Raw genomic sequence first — 22,824 nt, forward strand, 5'->3', positions numbered from 1 at the left:
TTTTTTTCCCCCCCCCCCCCTTAATTTTTTGGTTTCAGAATGTACAAAACGTGAATCTAGTTAAGCAGTCGGACACATTACTTGCAGGAGGGATCATCATTAAAGGAACTGGGCATAAAACAGTCTGATTGCAATGGCAAAACTAGCTTAACTTGGCTTTGCAGATAACTAACTGGATGTAATTGGACAAATTTATCCCTGTCGCAACGCTCTTGGTTTCAGTAAGGATATCTAAATTAGATTCATGCTTTTTCCTTCTGTTTCTATATTGTACTGACCTTTTTAGCAGAAAACAGAGAGGACAGCAGCCAGTCAGGCACAGGTGTGTGACCTGCTTTTGTGATAATGGAACAATCCAGAGATTCCTCTTCTAATTTATTTTATGCATTCATATCCCATACATAATAACTAAGTTTGCAAAATGCTTTGAAGATGTAAATGTTAAGGGTCTTAAGCAAAGCCTACTGATGTTATCAAGCTTGGTGTTGCATACAACTTCATTCACCCTCGTAACTTCTCCTTTTAGCAGGCTAGTAGTATTTCTATTTTGCAGAGGAAACAGGAAACTAAAGCATTTCTGCTCAGGCCTGCAGAAAGACTACCCATGCCACAGATGAAAAGTTGTGTTCTGAACCTATGACAGGAAGTCAAGTGTGAGACCATGCTCTTTTTGGATAACATCCCTGGCTTTTAGGTTTTTATGGACTAGGGACAGCATAACTGTATCTGATGTATGTGGCTTTTTCCCTTCCAGATTTGGGAAGAAACATGAACAAAATGAATTGTATCCTGATCAGTGCTTTCATTACTTTGGTTGTTTTTTGCAGTTCTGGTAAGTATCTTGGAGCTTTCCTGCATAAGTGTAAATATACCAAACAGGTATGTTATGTGGTTGTGGATCAGATTAATAGAAATCAGCATAATCTTTGTTTTGTGCTATGATGGTGGAAATGAGATGTGAATCTAGCTGAATATTCTGCAGAAGAAGCTGAAACAAAATAGGCAGTAGTAGTATAATTTAAATGTGGCGGAGCAGGGCAGTAGCCCTTGATGCCTTCTTTTTTCCCCACAGGGTTGCATGAATGGTGGCGGCAGCCAGCCCAGTGACTACCCCCACCGCCATGCTTGCCCAGCTGTTGCTGCTGCCCAGGGTGCAGAGACTGCTGGTTATACATCTGATAGGCAGCACGCGGCAAGAATGTTTTGTTCACATGTGCACATTGGAAACTATTAGTAGGGTGCGACAGGTTATAAGAACCTTGAGAAATTTGGTAGGGACATACTTCAAACTTTTTTTATAGGAATATTCGATTTGAGGAATGGACTACTACAAAAGCAGTTATAGTAGGTCAATGTTCTAAAAAAAAATCTTAATGATCACCTTACTGGCTAGTTGATTTGTTTTCTGTTAGATTAGATTAAAGTTTTTATATAATGGAAAAAAACTTTGGGGTGGCTATAGCCCCAATGCTGCTGCTGCTTGGGGCACTTTGTTCTGCTGGCTTTCCCTTGGGAGCCCAGCCCCGAGCAAGGGTGGTGTTGATCAGGCTTGGGGGGCTACCACCTGCAGCTTTGTCCCGCTCCTGGCCTGAGGGTCACAGTCACTGCCCGGGCTGGACAGCTCCTGCCCCACTGTCTCCCTCAGCATGTGGGCCTTGATCTGTCCCCTCCATGCCCCTTCCACTCCACAGACTTACCAGCAGGACACTGCTCTCCAAGGTGCTGGGCTGTATTCCTGGCCATGTGCATGCTGCAGCCATGCACACAGCATTTATCAGTCATGTTACTGGCTGCATTGGTCAAAAAGGAGCCAATGGCCATTAATGTTAATTTTCCTTTTTATTGATGCCAATACGATATGCAACTGATACATCAGTGTACCTCCTAATAATTAAGAGGAGGGGGAGAAGTTTAAAATGATGGAGAGAGAAGTAATAGAGGGAGAAAGAAAAGGAACTTTGTGGATACCACTAGTAAGGCAAACTTTTATTCCAGGTCCACTCAGGCTACCTGTTGTGACAACTGGGTGCAAGGTTTATTTGCTTTATTTAAATGTATTAAGATATTTCTAAATAGTCTGATCAAAACATTGGAGCATTTCTTCCTATTAGCTTTATAGTTAGTTCTCAGTAATAAAATTGAATGTGTTCTTGCAGACCATGAAGAACACTTATTCTTTTGTTTTAAGGATTTTGAAACTTTAGTAAAACAAACCTTATAAGGGAGATGTTTGAGCTTTTGTTAGGAAAGCCACAGGTTCCTATATAATAATAAGCACTTCTTTTATAGGCTACTCTCTGAGATGTTATACATGTGAACAAAGTCCTGTATTGTGCAAGACCAATGGTACCTGCATACCTGGTGAAGATGCTTGCCTACAGATCAGACTTCGTATGTACACTCTTTACAGACCTTATTCTGTTGTGCTTACTGTTACTTTTATAGTCTGAAAGTAAGGAGTGTTTTAGTTTAACTTGAGGATGGAAGTACGTGCTGATGTCAAATGCTGGCTTTGAAGCAATTGATGAAATGGTATAGGTATGGGTATCTGATATGCATTTGTGGTACGTGCACATGCATCTGTAAAGATGAAATGTCAAAAAATGGCTTGAAAGAGGAGCGATGTAGGTTGGCTACTGCAACATACTGTTGGCTCACAAATTTAAAATGACCATTTGAAAACTCAGTATGTCCACATAACGGCACAAATTTAACCAGTCATTCTGACATTGGCAAGTCATTTATGTTGTTTGAAAAACATATTGAAGTCTGGACACTTCTGTTTCTTTGGATTTTTATTATTCCACAGTAATCTAAAAGCTGTTTTTCCATGTGTTTTATTTTCAGTTGTGATGATGATAAATATTGTGATATTTTGTTGTTGTTTTTCCATTTCACTTCTTCCTATTATTTGGAGAGAAAGTGTCTTACTAGCAAGAGATTTTAAGGCCACTGGAAAGGCCATTGTCTTGTACTCTATCATAGTAAGTATAGATAGGACAACATTTCTAGTAGTAAGGAAAGGTCAATAGATGCACTGTTCTTCCAGCACTTACTACTATCCAAAATGATACCCTTTTAAAAGGGAAAAGGTTGCTTAGAAGGAAAAGAGCACTCTCCTTAGAGAAGCTCAGTTATGCAGTTAGCCAAATTGTATAGATGGACTATGAACGTAGAGATGCACTGAATGAGCTTTCATTGCGCAGTCTTGGTTGAAACGACTATAGCTAGAATTGTCTTTCAAACTTTTGCTTTTACGTGTATAGACTAAAGCAAGCCTGCTACTACAAGGTTGTGTGGCTGTCTTCCCCTCCTCACCCCTTCCCTTTAGGATTTGAATTTCCTTCAAACAGTATTCTTGAAGAGGGGTAGGGGAAGGAATCATTAGGAGTAAACAGCCTATGGAGTTGGAGTTACATGGCAACTTTGCCATAAGCCTAGTTAAATGAAAGCAAGATGTCATAAGATTTTTTTCTAATAACTTTTGCAAGGAAGAAAGCATGAACTGTGTGTTGAGCCTTTACCTGAGTGCTTGTCTGCATAAAGACAATTACTAATTTTAACCCAAAGTAATTCATTAAGTTCATTTATCTCAACTGAAGTATAACTATTCCCTGTATACAAGTTGTCTTGTAAAGTCCTTAGAAACTGAAATAACTGCCATGTTGAAGTACTCTCTCTTTAGATTCTTCCTCTGCCTCTCCTAAACAATGGAGGGATTAGCTCTGGTGTAAGCAGTGCAGCAGAGACAAGTTCATTGTCTCTTATGTGTTCCCATAGTTGAGAGAGGCAACCAACAGAAAGGAATTTGAACCAAACCTGCAGATCAGGCAGTGATTATCTTAATTTGCTTCTTGGTTTAAAAGTTATGTTGGATCTGTTTTTTAATTCTCTCTCTCTCTCTCAAAACAGCTAAAGTGAAAACATACGCCTGCTGGAAGAATTCCAGATGCAACACAAATGAGATTGCCTCTGTGTTTCATGCTGATAACTTTGAGTACTTTTGCTGCCAAACTGATATGTGCAATAAGAGTCCAACTACAGTGACTAGTAAAACTGCCTTCAGTGTTGCCACCATAATGACTATGATCTGGATACTCTGCTTTTAAAGATGACTTGCTGTCACTGTTATTTGTACTTAACATTTTCTCAGTTCTAACTGTGGGAGGAGGAGGCAGGAACACATTTATTACCTGTTACTTTTAAATCCTATTTCATAGATTGCTTTCTGTTGAGGGTAAATGGCTGTCTACAGCAAACTGGGAAAAGGAGTATAAATATCTTATGCCATATTTGTGGAGAAAATAACTTGAATGGAAAAGGTGTACATAGGGTCACTAAAGAAAGATAATTTTCTAGCAATTAATGTACCTTCAGTGTTCTATAAATTTGCAGTTATGATTTTTCTTTTTGAGTAAGTCTTAGCCTCAGATTAGTGCATTAGTTGATCTGATGCCACTTGTAACTGGTAAAAGTGTTTAATTGCAATGGTGTCAAATCCTGGTTCCTTTCCCAACTTTAAATGTTTTGCAAAAGGATTGAGGCTTTTGGAATACCAATTATTTAGTAGGAAAGCTTATGAACTTTTTATACCTTGATTTACCCTTCAGCTGTATATTGTAAATATGAGGAATGCCTTGCCTCCCAAGTTTTATGAGCATGCAGACATGTACTTGCTACTTGAGTATCTTGTGTAAACTTTCTCTTTAGCTTACGGAAGCTTTCACATCTAAGATGCAAGTTGAGCATGTGCTTTGTGCAACAAACTGCTTAATGTATTGAAAGTTATCTACAAAGCAGTTAAGAATTTAAAAGGAAGATCAGTTAGACATGCCCAGTATGGATATCCTTCACTTTACTTTTTATTTGGCTTCAAAATATATCAACAAGTAAGACCTAAATAGGAGTTTAACTATCTGTGTTCCAGACCTGGACTGGGAACTCTTGGAACTGAATTTTATGCAACATTTAGAACTTGCAGTATTTTACTGCAACTAACACTATTATGTATTGCATGAGAGACCATTCTTTCTGATCATGTAAAATGTTCTTGACACAGTTGGGTTGTTCCTTTTTTTTTTTTTTTCCCGTTCTTGCCTGCCTCACTACCCCCCCCCACCAAATGTACTGGCCCACTGAGCAACACGAGGAATATCTTTAATGCTTTCACTGTATTTAGGCACCTTTCTTAATTGGATATTATATTATGTCAAATCTTCTTCCTCTCATACAGTGTGTTTATGGTATTGTCTTTAAAAAAAAAAAAAAGTGTTCAGGGGTGCTGCCTTGTCTTGAAGTTGGATCAGTTGCCAAAGACTTGTTTTCTAATTGTGGGTTCCTTGGCCTGTGATATCCTTGGTCTGTCTTGGTGACCAGCTTCTACTTTTCAGTCAAAACTGAGCAGATAATTGTACCATACTTTTCCTTGTGAAAACTAAGACAGTTTTGGATTTCTGCTGCTTTTGGTCAAAATTTTATTTTGGCTATCACAGAATTCAGAACGTAAACAATTGCTCAGAATGTGAATGGCTATGGTGATTTTTGTTTAATAAAAAAAGGCAGAAAAATAAAGACTTTTTTTTTCTTTGTGGTTTATTTCCCAGAATGCTAGCATGGTTAAACAAGAATCCAGGTGTTTTCAGGGAGTGAGAGAGATCCCATCTCATATTATTGGAAGATGAGAACTTTTAATTTATAAGGTAGCTTATTGGGGAGCAACAGCTAACAATGTGTCTACACATGAATTTAAGTGTGGGCTTAAATTTAATGTGCAGTAAGCATTTTTTTTGGCAGCTATCTACATGTGGTGGGACTTGGGACTAATTTTAGTCCCAGGTCAGTCCAGCACTTAGCAGCCATGCTGAAGCCAGAGCCAGCTGCCAGCAGTTGGCAGCCATCTTGAAAGTACACCCTCTACAGTGTGACCTCTGTGCTGATGCTTCCTGTTAGAGCAGTAGCGTGGTGAAGACCCAAGCAGCACATGCCTACCCTGCTTCTGCCACAGCTGGGCTTTGCAGCCCTGAATGCCCCAGTTCCTGGCCCTGGCACCCAGAGACTGAGTCCCCCACTCCTCAGGGCTACTGCAGCTGTTTTGCTTGCCCACTGCTGTTCTGAGCACCTGGCACTCGGCCACCTTGTAGACTTGATTTAAGTAGTGATTTAGATCATGATTTAAATTACTGGTGAGGAAGCCTCATTTTTAATCATTGTTTTCTACAAAATGTACATTCTTGTTTGATGGCCTTTATTTGTTTAACTTTTTGAGACGTTGCACGTTTAGAGAAAGGTAAGGGCTTGACTGTGTGCAGTACTGTACCTAGACTCCTCTAGTTGCCCCCCCCCTTTGCCAGACATAATGATAACAATTTTTTTTTTTAAATACCATTTATGGGTCTCCTTTTGGTCCAGGCCCTAGGCAGCCACCTGGTCTGGCCCTTACTGTGTGTACACAGACTTGCAGAGAGACAATAGGGCTGATGGGTGGGTAACCAGGTCTGTTATCTCTCAGCTCCATATACAGCTGTTAACAAGGATGCTATCGCTGGAGACAACAAACTCTCCCTGTGCCTGAACAAGGCTGTTTGTGCCCCAAAGCTTTCAAAGAACAATTTTTCCAACTATATAGTTGGCTTAATAAAAGATACCACATCGCCCTAAAGAACCTTGTCTGCCTATGATACCTGGAGAGACAAATCCACAGATTGAGAACTGAAACGAAGCATTGCAGAGACCCTTAATGGGATCTTCTGGATTGAGTACTGAGTCCCACTGGGTAGAGTGGTTTTCTTTAATCTGTAAGTTTGGGCCCCTAATATAGTTAATCGCCTGTTGTTACCTATTTACAAAACTTCTAAAAAGGTTACATGAACATATTGTTTCAAATAGTTTCATAGTTTGTAGGGTCGGAAGGGACCTGAGTAGACCTCACCTAGTCTGACCCCCTGCCATGGCAGGAAAGATTACTGGGGTCAAACGACCCCAGCAAGGTGTTCATCTAACCTCCTCTTAAAGACCCCCAGGGTAGGAGCCAGCACCACTTCTCTTGGAAGTTGGTTCCAGATCCTAGCTGCCCTGACCGTGAAGTAGCGCCTCCTGATATCTAGCCTAAACCTACCCTCTGCCAGCTTGTGACCGTTATTCCTGGTCACTCCTGGCAGTGCTCGGGGGAACAGGGACTCCCCCAATGCCTGCTGATCCCCCTCCTGACTAGTTTGTAATATATAATAGTATATACTTAGAAGTTATAATCCCTATTCCATGATATTTTGAGCTTTTACATATCTTAAAGTAAAGCTATCTTTATATAAGTTTCATTTTTTTTTTTAAAAAGCATCTAAATAAAAAAATATGATTAAATAAAAAATGGGCTGGGGCAAAACGGTGAGCAGCTGGTGGTGGTGACCCTGCTGTGGTGCTTCCACAGGGCCCTGCAGCCTCTCCCTCACATCCAGATGTTGGCTCCCTGGCCCTGCTTGCCCCCCTGGGGCCAGGGGGTCACTGGGTGCTGGATGCAGGCAGCCTGCCTCCCCTACCCCCTTCCCAGGGCGGGCCAAACCAGGCTGCTGGCAGCACCTGTTGCTGCCGCATCCGGCCTAACGCACACTAAAGTTTTGAACTGTGTCCTGCCTCTCTCTCTGCTGGTGGGGGGCAGAAACCTGGGGTCAGGGGAGTGTGGGTGGGCCTGGCAGGGGGCAGAGGCGGGATGGGGATGACGTGTTGGATATGCTCCCCACACTGGCTGTCTGGGCCTCTGGATGGCTGACCCTACTATGCTGGCCCTGGAGGGCTGCCAGCAGCACCCAGGACAGGGACACAGCCAGGGACAGGGAGCCACACAGCAGAGGCACTTTACCGCAGTGCCTGCCTGGCAGGGGAAACACCATGTATCCGGGTCCAAGAAGGCAGTTTTGCTTAAGCATTCCTGGGGATAACTGTTCTTCTGGTGTGGTTTAGTACCTGCTGAGGTGTTGGGGCTTAATGCCCATTTTATGGAAATGGGAGGCTCCTCCCTAGTTTGCTCCTGCAGCCATATGGCTGAGGGCAAGTGAAACTTGGGGGTATCTGAATCCCAAGCCTTTGGGCTTGGGTCTGCATGTAGTATGCCTGCCAAAAGACATTGGAAATATCTGAAGCCGTGGTGGGGGTGGAGGATGCTTGCTGGTTTTAGGGCCACTTATGGTTCTGGACTGACTCACAGATTTGGACCTGATTTGGCTGATCTGGCTTGCAACATGAAAAGTTTCTTAAAAAAAAAAAGTCTGCAAAGAGACAGAGCTGGGGTTGAGCAGGAGCAGGAAGCAAGTGCTGGACTTGCTGCCATAGCAGGGTCAGCAGCCCTGCAGGGGATTCTCAGATCTGGGCAAAGGATGTAGTAGGCTTCAGCCCTTTGCAATACTCATCTGTGGCCAAGGAGCATTTCCAGCTAGAGGATGGAGGACAGGATGGGTAGAGGATGCCTGGATCCTGTCCAGGGGGACACATGGGGACTGGTGGGCTCCTGCAGAGAGCAGTGGCTTCAGGCTCCCTGTGATGCGTGCCTAAAGACACAAAATAGCCTGCAGCTGGGGGCTGCCAGAGACCAGCACACCCCTGGAGCAGGAGAGTTGGCCAGCCAGGAGCCCCGGGGTTGGGCAGACCCAGCTCTGAAGGCTTTGTATTAATGTACATTAATACATCTGCATGTGCATTAATGTGCTTTAATTGTGCCTGTAGCAGGGAGCCAGAATCCACCCCTGCTACACTTACCTGTAGACAAATCAACACGGGAAAGGGGGCGGCAAGACTCGACTGAATGCAGCCACAGCCTCTTTAAGAGGGACACAGGAAGATGATGTCAGGAGGTGTACGGAGATTAGAAGACTTTGAGGCTCTGGGTGAGGGGAGAAGAGACCATGGCGAATAGTGGATGTGACCCCTGGAAAGGGGCGAGGCTGGTAAGGGAACTTACCTGGGCTAGCTCAGAAGCACCGGTGAGCAAATGCTAAGCAGTGATCTCAGGAAGCAGCGGTGGACCATGGCAATGGTTTTGGTAGTCCCTGGGATGTTGACAGCATCAGATTTGTAGGACCCACAGAAGAAGAGACAAGAAGGAAATGAGGCGTTTTTGAAAGGGAACCATATGCAGAAGAGTCGAACCCCATTCAAGAATGAGATGTGACTTGGGCAGTGACAACCCCAGTCAAGGGGGAGAAGTGTGAGCCAAATACAACAGTTCTCTTCTAGATAAAAGGGGACACAGCCAGTATCGACAGAGGTGGGACAGAACCCAGGCTGTGAGAATTAACAACTGGGGAGGCTTTTTTTGGAAGAAAGAGAGACTGTGTAGGGGGCATTTTTACAACCTGCTATGGGTGACCAGAGACTTTATTGATCTCTTATGGTGGGAATTATAGCCAAGTGACCCAGGACTTTGTCTGTGGGTCCATTAGATGATTGATTTCTCACGGTCGGAACTATAGCTAAGGGATTTTGGAGAAGGGTCCACAGGAGGCAGTCCTGGAGTAGAACTCCAGGAAGTGGGAAATTTATGGAAAAAGACTCCTCCCATTCTTTAAGTTGCTGTTTTGCCTTATTATAATTACAAGGGAAGAAAAGACTTAAGGACTGACTTTTGTCTTCAACTGGGCACCTAAGCTCATATGGTGAATGACATCATCATGGGTCCTAATGGGGAAGCCTGTTAGCTGACCAGTGCTGTTCAAATTGGAGGGTGCACATGGACACGGTGTAGGGAAAAGTGGAGCCGTGTGTATACGTTGTGACATCAAGGCCACATATAAGGCAGCACTACATACATAGTCCCAACTCAGCAATACATCAAGTCATGGTAGGTCAGAGAGACACTACTCCTGAAGACACTACTCCTGCAACAGTGCCTAAATTTAGTACTTGCTTGATGCGGGTATGAAATTTAGGTGCGATTAGCATAAAATGACCAATTTTAGGGTGCATTAAGGGTGTGTACATGTAGACATACACCCTTAATGTGCCTAAAATCAGGCTAATGTACATTAAATGCTCACCTGTAGACCTACCCATAATGAAGTAGTGTTTCCAGAGCTGTTAGCAGCCCCTTCTAAATGCACCTTTGTTAAGAAATAGTAAAGATGACTGGGAAGCCTGAAGCCAAGTCAACAACAACAGGCAACAGACTTCCAATAGAGACAACAGCTGGACTGTGTTGCCTCTATCGAAAGTCTCTTGAACATCAGTGCAGCTGGATGGGGCCCTGCTGCCCATATCCTGGGAACCAGATTGGATCTGGCTTGCAGAGGAACTAGGCACTGCCCATCTAGCCCCATGGACAAAAAGGTTGAGCACTGCTGGAGCAGAATAACTTTTGTATGTGCCTTAACAATGTTGAGACCCTGGGTGGAGTACCGTGTCCTGTTTGGGGTACCCTACTTTTAAAAAAGATATACAAATAAATTGGAGAGAGGTCAGCAGCAAAAACTGGAGTTTTAGGAAATTCACCTTACAAGGAAATGTTGAAAGTTTGCTTCTAGGAAGAAAGGCCATGTAGGTGTCTGTGCCTTTTAACAAGGTTATAAAGAGGATGGTGATATTTCTGCCCCTCCCAATGGTCACTGAAGGTAGAACAAAAAACAATCAATCTGATTTGTAGAAGAAGATATCTGGGTTGGAGGTTAAGAAACTATCCTTAGTGCTAAGAACTTAAGCATTAGAAGGTTTATCTGGGGAGATGGTGAAATCCTTTTCAATGGAGGCTTTAAAAGCAGATTAACCAGACATTTGCCAGATGTCTAGGTGTATTTCAGGGCTGACCAACTGGTGGCTCATGAAGGGTTAGTGTGCAGAACCCAGGCTGCCTCACCTGGAAGCCACTGCCCCTCCTGCTCCACTGGCAAGAGAAGGAAGGGGCTCAGGTCCCTCCCCACCCACTTCATGCAATCTTCCCAGAGCGTGGGCCAGTCTGCTAGGGGAGTGGGCACCTTGGAGCATTCATATGGCATGGGGCTAGAGGGGAATCCACAGGAAGCTGAATATGAGGTGGGATGCCACATTGTACAGGGGATTACTTTCCTGTGTGTGGGGTGGAGTGGGGGGGGAAGAAGTGCTCACCTGCACATGCGTGTGTAGGCCATGCAGCCTAGGAGGTACCTGTAACCCTCAGCTGCCTTAATGTTGGACAGCTTTGGTGTGTTTAACCTGCTTCAGATTAGGGTATGGACTTCTGAGGACTCCTCAATCCCTACATTTTTATGATTTCTATGAAACAATGCCACAAAGCTTCTCATTATCTTGTTTCTCTTGGAGCAATGCTGACTTTCATCCTTTTTCATGAACAGGTTTAATCTATGGCTTTTTGTAAGCTCCTGTGCCACTCACCAGTGCACCTTGGTTATATGGATTTTTCTGGCTTCAGTGTTGCTTGGGGAGAGGACAGCTTGTTACTGGGTTAGATTCCAGACAGTCCTCAGAGGTTCTCACCTGACACATCTTACTGGAACACATTTGTTTAATTGGGAGGAAGATGGTACTCTCCTGGTACCTTTCCATCAATCTTTCTGTCCATCTTCCTGTTTGGGGCTCCCCCTTCCCTACACCCAACCTAATGCCAACCAAAGATGTTATTTTCCTGTTTTCTAGGTCTGGTTCGGTATAGTTTCTGCTATCTTGGGTTTCTGAATTACACTGGTCGACTTTGGATGTTGTCTTGTCCAGGTTTTTCAGGGTCTATTGGGTCCAGCCTAAATTCCTTCCCAACCCCAGGTTACCTTGCTCCCCATCGTCCCTCTTTCTCTTTCTTGTCTGTACTTGCCATGGTACAGACGTCCATTTCTTCTTTTTTCCTCAGGTTCCTGCTTGGTCCAATCCTGTCCGGAGATGTCTGGAGTCCACAGTGCCATTTCAGGTAGGGCATTCAGCCAGTTTGGGCTCAGCTTATTCTTGGAGGTCCCTTCCTGGGACAGCCACCACTTTCCTTCAGTAGGGCTCTGCTCCACTCCGAGCCACTCTGGGCCCACCAGAGAACCCACTTCCAGTTCCCCTTGTCTCCCTTCCAGTGGGCTTTTTATCCTGGGTTCAAGGGGCCGGCCTGTGAATTGGCACTTGCACACTGCCATAAAGCACACCCATTCCAGGGCAGGAGCCAGTCCTGTCTCCTCTGGGATCCATGGTTCTTTTTTTTTCTTTCCCCTGACACAGCATTTTTTGTGCTGCAGCTCCACTTCCAGCACATTCTCAACTTGGTGCAATCCCGCTGGGTCCACTCTTCACCCACTCCATGTAAGTTTTTCCTCATGGTCTCATGCCTGCCACACTTCTAAAGACAGCATAACAAAGCGTAATGCTGTTTGTAACCTGCTGCACAGACAAGTATCAGATACCCTCCAATTGCCTGGGTATTCTGTGCAGCAGAAGTGGAAAGAAAGAAACTAAAAATATGTGTTATGCAAATGTAACCCATGCTGGCACACTAGGCCAGGTGATGTGCCAGATTTTGGAACCTCAGGGTGCCAGTAGCACTGAGAACCCCCTCAGGCAGGTCTGCTGACTGATATGTCCTGTGGAGGCATGTGTGCCTCACCTTCACTGCCCAAGAATTTACTCCAAACCCAATAAACCATTGTTTTCTTTATGTGCAACTATATACTGAAGAGAAATTACTAATCAAGACAATAAATATATATATAAAACCAACAATTTTAATAGAATTTATAAGTGCAACATTAGGTGACTAATTTCACCACACTGGGTGGCCCCACTTGCATCAAACAACCTCAATGATTACATTCACCTGGCTATAACTCTTTAAAATAGTTTCCCTGCCATAACCCAGGTTGATTCCCCCCCACCCCCGGTCCTTCTCATAGCAATACTTAAAGTCTCCCCCCCGGCCATTTAGTTACCTTTTTCAGCTGGGAAGGAAATGAAAGTCCCGGCACACCAGATGCAGGGGAAGGGGTGGTAGCCAGAATTTCTGGCTGGAACAGGTAACTAAACATCCAATCCATGGGGCAGGTGGGTGGGCTACTTAACCAACCCAGCCACCACCACCAGCTCTGCAGGGCCTCCTGTGAATGCAGGTTTTGCAGATAACCAGGGCCAGCCCATCCTATGTCATGTGATAAGAACTCTGAAGGGCCCAGCCGGTGCTCTCTCCAGACCAACGCCCAGGGGCCATGGCCTTCCTCCTGCACCCCCATTGGTCAGCCACTGGTCTCTGCCCCTCTCTCCAGGCTGGTGTTCCTCTCCTCCAGCTTCTCCCTCAGCTGCTTTTCTCTCCCTCAGCTTTTTATGGCTCCATAGTAGCCAATAAGAGCCTGGGTCCATAGTAGCCAATAAGAGCTTCGGTCACAGTTCAAATGCTCCAGTAAAAAGCAGGCATTGTGCACAGCCTACCCTCTGTTTGGAAAAGCCATTGCACCCTCTGCAAACTTTTTGCCGCCTTTCTTGCAAAGTTCTTAGGCATAGCTCACTCACTCAGCTTGCAGCCAAGAAAGCCTTTGCAGCTGTTACACGAAGTACAGCCATTGGCAGAAGCGGTTGTATTACAGCAAGCAACTTCTTTAAAAAAATAGTTTTCAAATTATTATTTTTTCTTTTAACGTAGACTGATTGATTCAGTTACTTTGTACTGAATGATGATTGATGGGGATGTTATTTTTTTGTTCTGCTCCAAAGCTGAGACTCCTAAACAGTACAATAAATAATAATGATGTTTGGGGCCTGGCATTCACCTGAAGGCAGTACTGTGAACATGAACTGAGTTGCAAATCCACTTTGTAGAAGGATGCCTTATATAGCTTAATTTGAGATGATCATCTCATGTAGTTTCTTATGTCATGTGTGAACAGACGTGTTTAAACAAGTAAAATGAAAACAGGTTATAAAATTCAGTCACAATTATAAGAACCCTTATGGAATAAAGGAAATATGGAACATTCCTATGTAATATGACATCCTCTCTTTTCTGTCCCTTTAAGAGCAGGGTGTCAAACACAGCCCACAGGCCGGATCCAGCCTGTGGGGCACTGGACCAACCCCTCATGCCAGCACTGGCTCCATATGCTACATGTGGCATCCAGGCTGGACCTGGTACTGTGAGTCTTACATGCAGCACAGGGGGTCCGTCCAGAAGCACACTGCATGTGCCACCCTGCTGGACCAACCCTGTGCACTGGCTCCAGGGCCAGTTCAGATCAAGCTTTGTCAGAACCAGCACAAAGGGCCGGTCCAGGGGAGTGCTGCATACACCGTGTGCCCTGTTTCAGTCTGCTGTTCCATGTGTGGCCAGCCCAGCCCAGTGTGCTGCACACAGCATATGCTGACCCTGTGACTCGCTCTGTATATGGCATGCATGGCCAGCATGGAGTACGAGCTGTCCACAGTGTGTAGGCTGGCCTCATGCTGCATGGAGCACAGGGGGGTAGTCCATGAGGGCCACACAGACTCTCCTCTGGCTCATTGGGTTGGATGAGTTTGACACCCCTGTTTTAGAGAATATTGGCTTTTTTGTTTGTTTTATGTGTACACTTTTTGGTGTGTTTTAGACTATTTAGCCATGTGAGGCTGAAGCTGGGCAAAAGGCAGGGTAGAGGTATACTTTATAGATTAATTAGTTTAGAGATGCAGAGAATTTCATGGGCAACAGCTCACTTCATCAGATGGTATGGAATAACATGCAGAGAGCAGACTATCAAATAGGAGTGATTTTTAATACAAAAAGCAGAGAAAGGGGTTGGAGGAAGGAAGGAGAGGGAGCAGTGCTAAGTGAGGCAGGGTGGGGATGGAGAGAACAAAGCAGTAAATCCACAAGGACACAACAGCTAATCCTGGTAATAGGATTAAAATCCGAATTGCCTGTTTGGAACAGTTTAATGCAGTCCAGTCTATGGATGATTTCTTGTTCTACAGTTGTATGTTCTAGTCTATTTTCAAAATCTCATTCTTTAATTCCTGAGGTCAGTGATGGAATGGCCAGGGAGGTGGAAGTGTTTTGCTGTGGGTTTTTGTGTATTTCTGAACTTTATGGCAGATTGGTGTTCATTCATTCTTTCATGTAGGAATCACCTTCTCTGTCCAATGTAAACAGCAGAGTGACACCATAAGCACAGTGGTCAGCCTCAAGTTATGTGAGAACAATGCTACGTTCATGAATAATTATCATATTTGCCAATGGCTTAGATTGGTATGTTTAGTCTCCTACCAGGGTTGGACCAAACACAAACATAAGTCAGTTAAATCCATTCAATGGTAATTCAACTGTAATCCATTTACAGGCTAAATAAATTGTTTGCTAATTGCACTCATTGGCTGCATCCAGATGAGCATGGCTGTGCAGTATGTGGCACTGCAGACCCATCTATGGTGCCACACACCATGCATTCAGGCATTTCGTGTGTTGCTACTTTGCACCATGGTTTTTTTTTGACCTTGGGAGATCCAGCGGGGGCAGCAAGCAGGTGGGAAGTTGTGGTGGCAGGCAGGGGGGGAAGTGGTAGTGGGCAGGAGTGTGGGACCTGCTCTGTTGTCTTGGGGCTGAAGCTGGTGGGGGCCCAGGGTGGGGCAGCAGAAGTGTGAAGCCTGGGCTGGCAGGGGTGCAGGGTCCACTTGACTCCATTGCACGTGGCTCCCTGGGGCTTGCATGCAGTTTCCAGGTTCTCCACCCAAGCTGCACACCTCTGTGGGGAGCCCCACACAATGGAGCCAGTGGCCTAGCCCCACTCACTGCCACATGCAGGTTTTGGGGAACAGCAGGGAGCTCTGCATTGTGGAGTCAGGCTGGCTCCTCTCCACTCCCTGCTGCCCCAGCTGAGCCCTGTGATCTGCATCGCCAGCCTCACCACATGGGGATCCCCCCAGGGGCTCCAGCAGAGAACCTGGGAACTGCATGTGAACCCTGTGCGATGGAGCCAGCGACCTGGCCATGTGCAGTCCTGGGCCTCACCAGGACCATGCGCTGCTGGGAGTCTCCATCTGGTATGGGCCAGGAATGTCCTGAGGGCCTGGGTCATGTTGCCAGAGCTCCTGTGTTCTGGGTTGCATTACTCTGTTTTGGCTGCTATTGGGAAACAGGCACAGTTCAGTAACCTGGCCTCTGCCCTTGCTATATTACAGCCCTGCCCCCCATAGTTCAGCTGTTTTTCAAGTCTTGTCTTATGTCTGTGTTTGGTGTTGATGCTTATCATGTCACATCTCTTTTGCATAAGGGAGTATAACTGTTTTTTTATAATCATCCTGGATTGAGGGCAGTTGTACCGACTGACTTTAATGAGACCATTGCCCCAAACTCCAGCATAATGGTCCCATTAATATCAAGCACGGTTTTTGAAAGACATAATCTGAACCAAACTCACAGAAATTAGAATATAGTACATCAGCTCACTCTCTGTATTACCATGCATGGCCTAAAGTGTACAGCAAGGCAACTATGCTGCTCTATGGCAATGGCAGAATAAAAATAAGAATAAGAGCCCAGGAACATGGGAAGATAAGTGGTGTAAAGAAATATGTATAAAAAGATGAACAGAGAGTTGCTTCAAATTAGCCTTTGAACTTGGATCCACAGCAACTGTGGATATCACTCAAGTGTAAGGTTTTAGGTGCCAGAAGGCTTTGTTACTGTCAGCAATTTAAATGTGTTTGGCTTTCACAATACAATTGCCTAGACTTACTGCATAAATGCATTCCTCCTCAAACTTCATGGACACAGCAAACTTCATGGATAACTACTTACCACTAAAATTCATTTAGCTCATTGTTTTCTGTTCATTTCTTCTTGTACTAGGGGTAGGAGAGGAAGCAGAAGCCAGAGGAGGGAGATAAGCCAGGAAACCCAGGTGGGTGGGTGGCAGCAACAGGAAGGAGGTGAGGGGGAGCAGCATGGAGGCAAGAGCCTTTAGGCTGCTATTTGGGCAACTCTGTACTAAACTATGCTTCTGTAGAAGGGTTCAGCATATATTTTTGGTCCGTATTTGGTTTGAAAGCTTTAATTATATTAGGAAATTGATACATAATTTAATGTGTTAATTCAACAGTAGTATAGGAACATATTAAAATACATCTTAATTAAAATTAAATACTGTTTTTTAAAACTAGCAGGTCCCAATAACTTGTATCCAAGAGTTTTTTTAAAGGAGTTGATTCCAAAATGTTGAGGTTAATCATTAATAATTCTTAAGAAACTATGAAAATGGCAGAGCATTGGAAGAAAGTCCATGTTGAATTAGCATTTAAAGGGTAAACACCATGACTCAGCTAACCATGGGCTGGTTAGCCTTAATATAGGATTGTGTTGATAAGGAGTTGGGATGGTGTTAGAGGTTACCTTTAAATTATCATAAAGACACTTAAAATGGGAGCATTCACTTGTTAAAGAGTTTTAACCCAGGTGCCTACAGACATTCAGCGTCCTGTTTTAACTCATGGCACTTTATGTAAAACACCACGAGTTCGAGCACCTGCCCCCGACCCCTCCCCTCCACCCTGCCCAACAGCCTCTGAGGAGGCTGCTGAACTGCCCCTTTCCCCAGCCCTCCTTCCTCTCACTCCAGCTCTGGGGTTGTCAGTGGAGGGAGAGTGGCAGCATGGAGCTGCAGGCTGCTTTGCCTGGCCAGAGCTGAGGGTGGCATGGAGCCCCCTCTCCTTGTGGGCCCCCCTCAGGTACCCTGGCTGCAATATTGGGGGGAGCTGGGCTGGGTCTGTGAGGTGATGTGAGTCATACCTTGTATTACTAAAATTTTTATTATAAGAATGCATTGGAATTGTAATCACTGGGATTGTATTGCTGTGTTGGGATGGTCCCCCTGAGTGAATGTGAGTATGTATGAATCAGTAGATAATTGCAGTAGATAATTGTAGACAAAGCAAGAGCCTCTGGCTGTTAATTGGCAATAGCCTAGCCAGAGAAACTTACCATTACAAGCCATTTTAAGCTAATTAAGCCACCTGAAACCTTCAAGGGCACAGCCTCTAATGGATAAACATATCAATATGGCTGTCTCTGTCCTGCCCAGTGCGCAAGCTCTGGGTGGGCAGCAGCAGCAAACACTGCCTGGTGCAGCAAGCAAGGGGGCCACAGCTGCTGCCACCACGGCGCAGTCCCGATGGGCAAGCCTGGAGCCGGCATGGGGCCCAGGTTGGCAGCAGCGGCGGGTTACAAGCTGCTGCTGAGCGTGGGAAAAGTGGCCCCTCGCCCACCCGGTGGCCGGTGCCCCACACTGCAGTCACTCGCAGCCTGCGTGGGGCTACCTGTGCCTGCTCAGGACAGTCCCACATGGGCTGCGAGTAGCTGCAGCAAGGAAAGCTGGCTACAGGGTGGGGGAGGGGCCGCTTTTCCTCAGGCTCCTTCTTTGCCTTTCCCCCCACCCCTTACCTGAGTTTCTGCTGGTGCAGTGCAGCCACATGGTCCCAGACCAGAAGCCCCTGCTGGGGCTTCTGGCTGGGAGGGCAGGGCTGGGCAGCCTCTGCTGTTGCGGGAGCCCGCAAGGCTTCTCCTGGGTCCTACTGCCCCTGGGTCCTATAATTTTTGACAGGAATCAAAAACAGATAAATATTAATTTTCTAAATTTTTTAGGGGCTGCGCGGGCCAGATAGAATGGCCTTGCAGGCTGGATCCAGCCTGTGGGCCATCGTTTGCCCACCCCGACCTATACAGTGCTCAAAACCTAGAGCACAACCGAGGGTTTCCTCAATCTCCTCATTGATTTCCCATCAGCGGATAGTTGTGATAGTGATAAATCTCCTTCTGGTGGCTGGGCCACATGATGTGGAGGGGCTCATAAACTCCACAGAGTTTATGAGCCCCTCCCTCTGCTGCAGGAGGCATAGCTGGAGCAGAGCCTGTGGGGGGTGGGAGAGGATGCAGGCTGCCTGCTGCGGGACTCAGGACTCCCTGCCCTGCTGCCCTCCCCCTCAAGGGGCCTCCGTGAGCCAATGGGAAGGACCAGTGCAGAAGGGCAGAGAGGTTCAGTACTGCCAACGCCACCAGGAGCCCTGCATCAGCTGCACTGCTATGGCAAGGTGCCCCCTGCCTACCTGTCAGTAGAGGGGGAACAACTCTGTGCCACTGCCACTGCCCCTGCTACTGCTGAGTTGGCAGGGGATGCCTTGCCATGGTGGTGTGGCTGGCATAGGGCTCTTGGTGGCAGTGGAACCACCAAACCTCCCTGCCCCACTCTGCCTTCTCATGCTGGGTCCCACCCCCTTGGCTGCAGACGCCCTAGAGGGAGGGCAGCAGGGGATGGAGTCCTGAGTCCACAGCAGGGCAACCTGCATCTGCCTCCTCCCCGCATACAAATCTGGGGAGGGCACATTCCCTCCATACACCCCTCTCTAGGAGTGTGCACAGTAGTGGAGAGCCAGCCCCCCTCCCTGCCCCCACCACACCCCGGACAAGCTGCCTGTGGTTCCTCCCTCTCCCCCAGCTGGGCCCCGTGATTGCACATTCCCACCCCAGCACCAAGTCCTGGGCCCCATGCACCACCACAGCTGTGCAGTGCCCCCAGTCCCAACTGCCAACCCTGTCCCACTCCCTCCCTTACCATAGGGGCCTCAGTCTGCCCCGAATCCTCTCCCTATGGCCGTTCCCCAGCATAGACTTGCCTGCCGGCAGCTGGGGGATCTGCTCTCCATCATTGCCTGGTTGCATTGCTGGCCATATGGTGCCCTCTGTGTCTTGCTGCCCCCAGCTCCAAGCAGCTGAATTGCAGACTAACATTCTGCCAGTCTACAAGGGGAAACCAGCAGTTTCCCATGTTTTTCCTTCAAAAGAGAAAATTTGCATTTATCCACACCAAATGTAAAACCCGGATCCCTTCACATGATACAGAAACAATAGTTGACTATGTTGAGGGGAATCTGGGACAAACACTGTCTGAAAGTCATTTATCCCTGGACTGGGACTTGATGTTTATATTTTGGGACTGTTCTGCCCAATTAGGGATGGGTGGTCACCCTACCTACAGAGCAGGGGAAAGAGATATGGAAGTATTAGGGAAACTATGAACCTATGGAGACCAGAATCAAGGGACTGGGCCAAGCCTAAAACATGGGATAAGAGGAAAGGCCTGGGCACTCTGAAGGGAACTCTTGTTGCACAAAAATTACCAATTAGCTCAATTGACAAGCAGGATATTATGAGGGGGATAAGGCAAAATGCTGTGTTTATTAAAACTACAAAAACATTTAAAACATCACATACATACACACACACTCACGCTGCAGATGTTATAGTTACCAAGGTCCATTGCACACTGCTACACTTAGGTGGCCAGCCTAGTGAGCATGAAAGATTAGGAACAGGGTGTACAGATGTATCTGTGTTCCTGTGAAGTTTTGCAGAGTGTCTCCCACTCTTTGCTACTAAGTCTCTCCTTTATAGGTGTTATCAAGTTGGTGTTGGGTGACTGGTCTGCCTTTTCTGATTCTGTGGCTCCTTTGTTTGAAATCTCATCCATCCTGACAAGCAGTTCATCATTGTCTTTAGGTGTTGTTCTTCAATCACTCTGTTTTACAACATCATCCTGTTGTCGCTGGTGTGGGCTGTGTCCAGAGTCTCTTGCTTTGAGATGTTGCAGACCTTGTCTTCAATCTTATCTTTTCTGCTTATGTTTATTCTTTGAGTGGTACAGACTGAATTATTCAGCCACTCCCCAACACGATTCACCATTTAGTAACTTATTTGCTGACATATAGCTTACTCTGCTTTTACCATTCACTCTTCATTCATTCATCCATATATCCAAGTGTCATAAAAAAGAACACAAAGAGAAAGAATACTTGTTTTGCTATATAAAGATACAATAACAAGATATAAAAGTATAGTAACAAGCTTAATTGATAATAGCAAACTTAAAATTGCCTAACTTAAAATTGTTACACTCTATAACTGAAAGAAACAGCAAAAGAGAAATGAATGTGTCCTGCTTTTGGCTATTCCAGGAATGTAAGTCAAGCCTATGGAAGGTATGGCAGTAATAAAGCTAGGAGATGGAGGTAGGATGTAGCTCAGATTATTGTCAAATGAAGACAATGGAAAACTTAACTTCATGGTAATGGGTTAGAACTCAGTGATATGGATGGCCCCTACCTCAAATAACTCTTTTCCTGCATGTCTGAAGAGTTACAGGTTCATTACATGTTGCTTTGTTGTCATGTAGATTAAGAGCACAAGATGGATGAGAGAGCTTATTCTGTTAGTTCCAGGGGTCTGTGCAGTGCAGCTAAAGGTTGTCATTCTACTGATGATTCAAGTTCATGGTTTTGTCTGTTTTTCATATGTAAATTATTGAGGTTTTTAAGAATGTTAAAGATTTTAAGTAAAGCAATGAAGTAGGAAGTGATAGAATTATAATGTTTATGCAACCTTTATTCACTTCTTCGTGTACGCCCGGGTGGGCAATTTTTTTGGGCAGAGGGCCACTTACTGAGTTTTTGCAAGCCATCGGGGGCTGCATGATAGGCAGCCAGGGGCAGATAAATATTAATTTTCTAAATTTTTTGGGGCCCCGCGGGCCAGATAGAATGGCCTGGCAGGCCTCATCTGGTCCCTGGGCTGCATTTTGCCCACCCCTGGTGTACGAATTGCCAATGAGTATCTGATTAGAACATCACATCCTGTTTTTTCCAGGGTGGCATACCCTCATTCATTGCTCAGGATGGGCAGCACCCTAGGACTGCTGTAAAAGTCAGTTCTCTGAAAAAATCAGGCCATAGATATCTCAAAATGATCCTCCAAAATTCATGGACATTCTTGACACATATTACCTTTGCCTCACCTCTGCACTAGATAAAATCCAATTTGTCAGGCAGTCAGATATTATAGCTCATCCACACAAAATTGCCACAGTATGAACGATTTAACTGAGGCTTGATTGATGGATTGACTTTTTTTCCTTCTTTAAAAAGATTCTTCAGAATGAATGTTGTTGGGGAAATTTGATCAGCTACTGTGTAGTACTCATACACTGAAGGGTGTGCTCATACACTGAGGAGTACTGATCTCGTTCTTTTTGCTGGGCTCATTTTTAGTCGCGATCAATTAGGCAGAGAACGAGGGAGTGTCGGCAAGATGATTTATTTCTCGGCAGAGGGGTTACTCAGTGCCTAGTAGACAAAGAGTTCCCCTGATCTGAGTTTGGTAGCACTTTTTACACTAACAGGTCATACATATGTAAATATAGGTATACATAGGCATAAGGCATATATGTGTGCGCATCTTAGGGGAATTTCCACTAGTTTTGGGGGGGTGGTTTCTCACTTGCTGTTACAGAGTTACAAAATATACAGAACAAGTTTGCTTACTGTCAGCAAAAGACTATCTTTAAGCTTAGAGAAAGGTCATCTGCTTCTTATGGGTCATCTTTTTTTTTAACAATGTACAATCTCAAATGTTGTAATTTACTAACTTGTTTTGCATAATATGACTGCATTCACAAGGCAGTTTGCATTCCAATAATTATTTAAAGAAGCAATGGAAGAGCTACACCTGTTAAAAAGAGAGAGATTAAATCATACTGGACCAGGGGTGGGCAAAATACGGCCCATGGGGCCCCTAAAATTTTTTTGAAAATTAAAAATTATCTATTCTTGGTTCCTGTCAAAGATGACAGGAAACAGGGGCAGTAAGACCCAGGAGCTTCTGGCCTGGGACCATGTGGCTGCACTGGCATGGGAAGCTCAGGTAAGGGGGTGGGAAAGGGCAGAGAAGCAGCTGGTATGGAGCGCGGCAAAAAGTGGTCCCTCATCTGCCCCATGGATGGTGCTCCCTGCTGCAGCTGCTCGCAGCCTGTGCAGGGCTGTCCTGAACAGGAACAGGTAGCCCCACGTGGGCTGCAAGTGGCTGCAGTGTGGGGCACC

The 22,824-nt window shown here is 45.5% G+C and overlaps 1 protein-coding gene and 1 long non-coding RNA gene across 2 annotated transcripts; both read left to right on the forward strand.

Moving 5' to 3' along the window:
• The first annotated feature begins 51 nt into the window (after window positions 1-51).
• On the forward strand, window positions 52-5,573 carry CD59 (CD59 molecule). The gene is made up of 3 exons (XM_019519413.1): window positions 52-832; window positions 2,290-2,391; window positions 3,913-5,573. Exons 1-3 carry the CDS (start codon window positions 730-732, stop codon window positions 4,107-4,109), a joined length of 402 nt encoding a protein of 133 aa, XP_019374958.1. The 5' UTR covers window positions 52-729; the 3' UTR covers window positions 4,110-5,573.
• Window positions 5,574-7,234: 1,661 nt separating this feature from the next.
• On the forward strand, window positions 7,235-14,694 carry LOC109298979. Its single transcript, XR_002097741.1, has 3 exons — window positions 7,235-7,307; window positions 7,452-7,453; window positions 14,674-14,694. It is a non-coding gene; the product is annotated as an uncharacterized LOC109298979 (long non-coding RNA).
• Window positions 14,695-22,824: the final 8,130 nt, after the last annotated feature.

The sequence above is a fragment of the Gavialis gangeticus genome, unplaced genomic scaffold, assembly GCF_001723915.1.
Source record: "Gavialis gangeticus isolate Ggan-Ray unplaced genomic scaffold, GavGan_comp1, whole genome shotgun sequence".
Lineage (NCBI taxonomy): Eukaryota > Metazoa > Chordata > Crocodylia > Gavialidae > Gavialis > Gavialis gangeticus.